The following is a 4,252-nucleotide window of genomic DNA, read 5'->3' on the forward strand; positions in this document are numbered from 1 at the left end:
CATCCATGGTCTCTGAAAGTTGCTAGAATATCTATCCATGACTTCTGGCTTTCAGAGTTTCCATGGAGAAGTCAGGTGTAATTCTGATAGGTTTGCCTTTATATGTAACTCGGCCTTTTCCCTAGCTGCTCTTAATATTCTTTCTTTATTCTGTATATTTGGGGTCTTGATTATTATGTGTTGAGGGGGTTGGGGGGGTCCAATCTATTTGGTGTTCTGTAAGATTCCTGCACCTTCATTGGCATGTCTTTCTTTAGGTTGGGAACGTTTTCTTCTAATATTTTGTTAAATATGTTTTTCAAACCTGTGAAGTGGGGTTTCTTTACCTTCTATACCTATTATTCGTAAGTTTGGTCTTTTCACAGTGTCCCACATTTGCTGGATATTTTGTGGTAGAGATTTTTTTGACTCAAAATTTTCTTTGGTCAATGAATCTAATTGTCCTAGTGCATCTTCAACACCTGAGGTTGTCTCTTTCATCTCTTGTATTCTGTTGGTTATGTTTGCATCTGTAGTACCTTACCATTTTCCCAGCTTTTATACTTCTAGCATTCCTTCAGATTATGTTTTCTTTATTGTTTCTATTCAGATTTCATCCCTTGAACTGTTTGAATTGTTTCTTGCAATTTTTGCTTTGTGTTTTGCTCCATTTCTTGCATTTTTTGGATTGTTTTTTCTTCCATCTCTTTAAGGGATTTTCTCATATCCTTTTTGAGGGCATCTACCATTTCCATGAAGTTGTTTTTAGGTCATTCTCTTCTGGTTCATTTGTGTTGGGGTGTTCCAGTCTTGTTGGTGTAGGGTCTCTGGTTTCTGGTGGTGTCATATCGGTTTTTCTGTTGCTGCTTGGGTTTTTATATTGTCTCCTTCCCATCAGTTCTTGCAGTGGGTTCTAGAGGGTATCTCTTCCTCTCCTGATGGATACAGGACCAAGTTCCCTTTCTGGTGGGTACAGGCAAGTCCACTGTTCTGGTAGCTCTCCACTTCCTCGTCTTGTGGGTGGAGAAATGGACTAGGATTCTGGGGTGCTTTGGATCCCACTGGGATTGATGGATGCCTCAGGGGTATACCCTAGACATAGGAGTGTGGCCTGGAGACAGGCCCTGGTAGTCTTTTTCACGTGGGTGGAGCAGAAGACTAGTAACCTGGGGTGACTTGTTCCTCCCTCTGGGATGGAAGCTACTGTGGCAGTCCCCAAACACGAGCATGTGTTCTAGTCCTAGTTCCTTGGGTGGAGCAGGAAACTATAGTAACGTGGCTCCTGCTGCCTCCACCGGGATGGAAGCCTCAGTGGCTGGAAAATAATTTTATACTAGTTCATCATATCCCCATTGGGTACTCTCATTTTCAATATTTAATTAGTTAATGTGATATCAGCATGGATTGTGATGGAATCACAATATGCTTCTATTTGTGTATCCCTGATTATGCTAAATAATGTTCACAAAGTACAAATATTGCTTAATATATTAATATAATTTGTATTTTATAAATATTGTATTAATCTTTTCATTGTGCTTAATTTTAAAAATCAATTTAAAATAGATTTTATGTACAGAGATACATATATTTAGAGTGTGATAATATTAATGTTTCTAGGTTACACTGAGGATCTAGAAATTTATTTTTATGAACAAAAGCAATATTTCAGGAAATACAAAAAGAAAATATTTATATTAAATCATTTATTATCCAAGATTGAATTCTTCCTTAGTAACATTCTGATTGCATTTTTAACCTCTGCATTCCTTACAGTATAGATAATCGGATTTAACATGGGAGTAACAAGAGTATAAAACACTGCTATGGCTTTATCCAGATGAAAAGTTTTAACTGGTCGCATGTAGGTATAAATACATGGCACAAAGAACAAGAAAACAACGGTGATGTGGGAGCCACAGGTAGACAGGGCCTTTTTCCTCCCTGCAGAGCTGTGTGTCCTTAAGGAACAGAGAATGACCACATAGGACATCAGCAACATTGTGAATGTGATCACAGGGATTACTCCACCATTGGCAGCAATCAGGAGACCAAGAAGGAAAGTGTCAGCACAGGCCAGTTGTAGCAGGGGGAAGATATCACAACAGAAATGGTCCATGATATTAGGACCACAGAAAGGAATCCAGAGAATAACAACTATTTGCCCAAAAGAGTGGAGAAAGCCCATTATCCAGCATACCCCAACTAGAAGACAGCAAGTGCGGTGGTTCATCCTGGTCACATAGTGCAGTGGTCTACAGATGGCTACATAGCGGTCATAGGCCATGACCACAAGGAGGACAATCTCTGAAGCTCCTAAAAAATGTTCAACAAAAAGTTGCAGCATACAGCCATTGAATGAGATGGCTTTTGTCTCTGATAGCAAATCTGCAAGCATTTTAGGGATGATAGAAGAGGAATAGCACGCATCTATCAGAGACAAAAAAGCAAGGAAGAAGTACATTGGTGAGTTCAAAGTCTGGCTCAAGACTATGGTCCCAACAATGAGTAGGTTTCCTGTGACAGTGACAATGTAGGTGATTAGTAATATCAAAAGTAGAATTGTCTGCAGCTCAGGGTTCTCTGTCAGTCCCATGAGGATGAATTCGGTCACATTCATTCTGTTTTCTTCATTTGTGTGTTGCTAGAACACGCAGAAGTGCTGGGTTAAACTGGAAAAAAATTATGGAAAACTTGAGGAGAACCTTATTTCCTTTTTTTTCATAACAGAAAATCACTTTAATAAAAAAGGCTATTGTGTTTTGCGGTATGCAGAAAAAAAGAAACATGCCAATTCATCTATTTTATAAAAACATGTTAGAATTATTAGAATAAGTTACAACATCTTACAAGGATGCTGCAATCTTCTTACATGTGATCAATAGACAATATTTCAATAAAAGAACCAACCAAGCAAGTCACATGTTTTTTTGTTCTATCTTCACCATAGGTCTTTCTGTCACTGTATTAGGAGTTTATTTTTATATAAACTCAAGCAGAAACAAAACATGCTATTAAAAACTTCAGATGAAACTCTCAATTTCAATACCACTAAGAATTAAATAGTATAAGCACAATTACCAATCTATTTTAAATTAATTTTTAAAAATCAGTTTAATCCCATGCTGGATTCCCAGGCATCAGCCTGGAATTCAAGAGTTAACCCTTGTCAGGTCAGCTGTTTCTGCGGGTTAAACCAGCCCAGTCTTAATCCCTTTGGTCATCAGTCCTCCCTCTTTGTTACTGGCTTTCTTGAGTTCAGCTCAGTGCTTAGCCATGGGAGTCTGCCTCTTCTTCCATCAGCCACTGAATGAAGGTTCTGTTTCCCAGACTCTCTGGCCATGGGATTGTAGGCTGGCACTCCCCAGATCTATGTATACAATCCATATATGAGAGAATACATGCCATGTTTCTCTTTTTGTGACTGCATTACCTCACTCAGGATGGACACCCCCTGAATGGGGGAGTCAGTGAGGAGGCCTAGGTAATCTATTGAGCCTTGGGCAGTAGATCAGTATTTATCCCGAGTATACACATGGACTTTGGACTCCCATCCAACAATGTGAGATGCACTCTCATCTTGAACTCTTGGGAGAGGTTCTAGGCCCTGCTTTGGATGAAATGACAGACTATGGACACCCCCAAGGAGGGCCTCACCCTCCCTGGGAAATGAGGGGATACTGGGGGGGGTTGGGGGAGGATATGGGAAGAGGGGAGGGAAATGGAGAGGTAGCTGGAACTGACTTGTAAAGCAACCTTGTTTCTAAACTAAATTTAAATTTAAAAATAAAAAAATAAAAATAAATCAGTGTAGTCATGGGGCATTGTGTGTGTGTGTGTTGTAAATGCATGTGCATGTGTGTATTGTAAATAACTTATTTAAATGGAGCATGATTTTAAGCTGTGCTTATTAACCAATCTTGTTTAGAATAAATTTTAAACATCATTCAATATTTATTGTCTATTATATGTTATCTACTATATTATGTACTGTATATTTTGTTCATTATATATGTCAGTTTATGATGTGAAGTTTGTATATACATATCAACTAAAAATGACAAAGTCTATTTTAATATTCCCACATGAAGTGAATATAATGAGTAAAAAATAGAAGTACATAGATTTTTAGAGTACAGCACATGATTTGAGAATAACAGCAAAATAATAATATTGTGGAATCTTAGGAAAAACTTTACTCCTCATAAGGAAACAAAAGAAGTCTTCTCTGAGTGAGAATGCATATCTAGATTAGAAGGTAGTAAGGAAAAGA

The 4,252-nt window shown here is 38.1% G+C and overlaps 1 protein-coding gene across 1 annotated transcript; it reads right to left on the reverse strand.

Moving 5' to 3' along the window:
• Positions 1-1,681: 1,681 nt before the first annotated feature.
• On the reverse strand, positions 1,682-2,602 carry LOC101834942 (olfactory receptor 140-like). The gene has a single exon (XM_005064984.3). The coding sequence runs from the start codon at positions 2,597-2,599 to the stop codon at positions 1,682-1,684; it is 918 nt and encodes a 305-aa protein (XP_005065041.1). The 5' UTR covers positions 2,600-2,602.
• Positions 2,603-4,252: the final 1,650 nt, after the last annotated feature.

The sequence above is a fragment of the Mesocricetus auratus genome, unplaced genomic scaffold, assembly GCF_017639785.1.
Source record: "Mesocricetus auratus isolate SY011 unplaced genomic scaffold, BCM_Maur_2.0 Super-Scaffold_100004, whole genome shotgun sequence".
NCBI classification, from domain to species: domain Eukaryota; kingdom Metazoa; phylum Chordata; class Mammalia; order Rodentia; family Cricetidae; genus Mesocricetus; species Mesocricetus auratus.

What these genes read in the sequence shown, in the direction of transcription:
- LOC101834942 (XM_005064984.3), bottom strand. Translation starts at nt 2,599, where the DNA reads ATGAATGTGACCGAATTCATCCTCATGGGACTGACAGAGAACCCTGAG.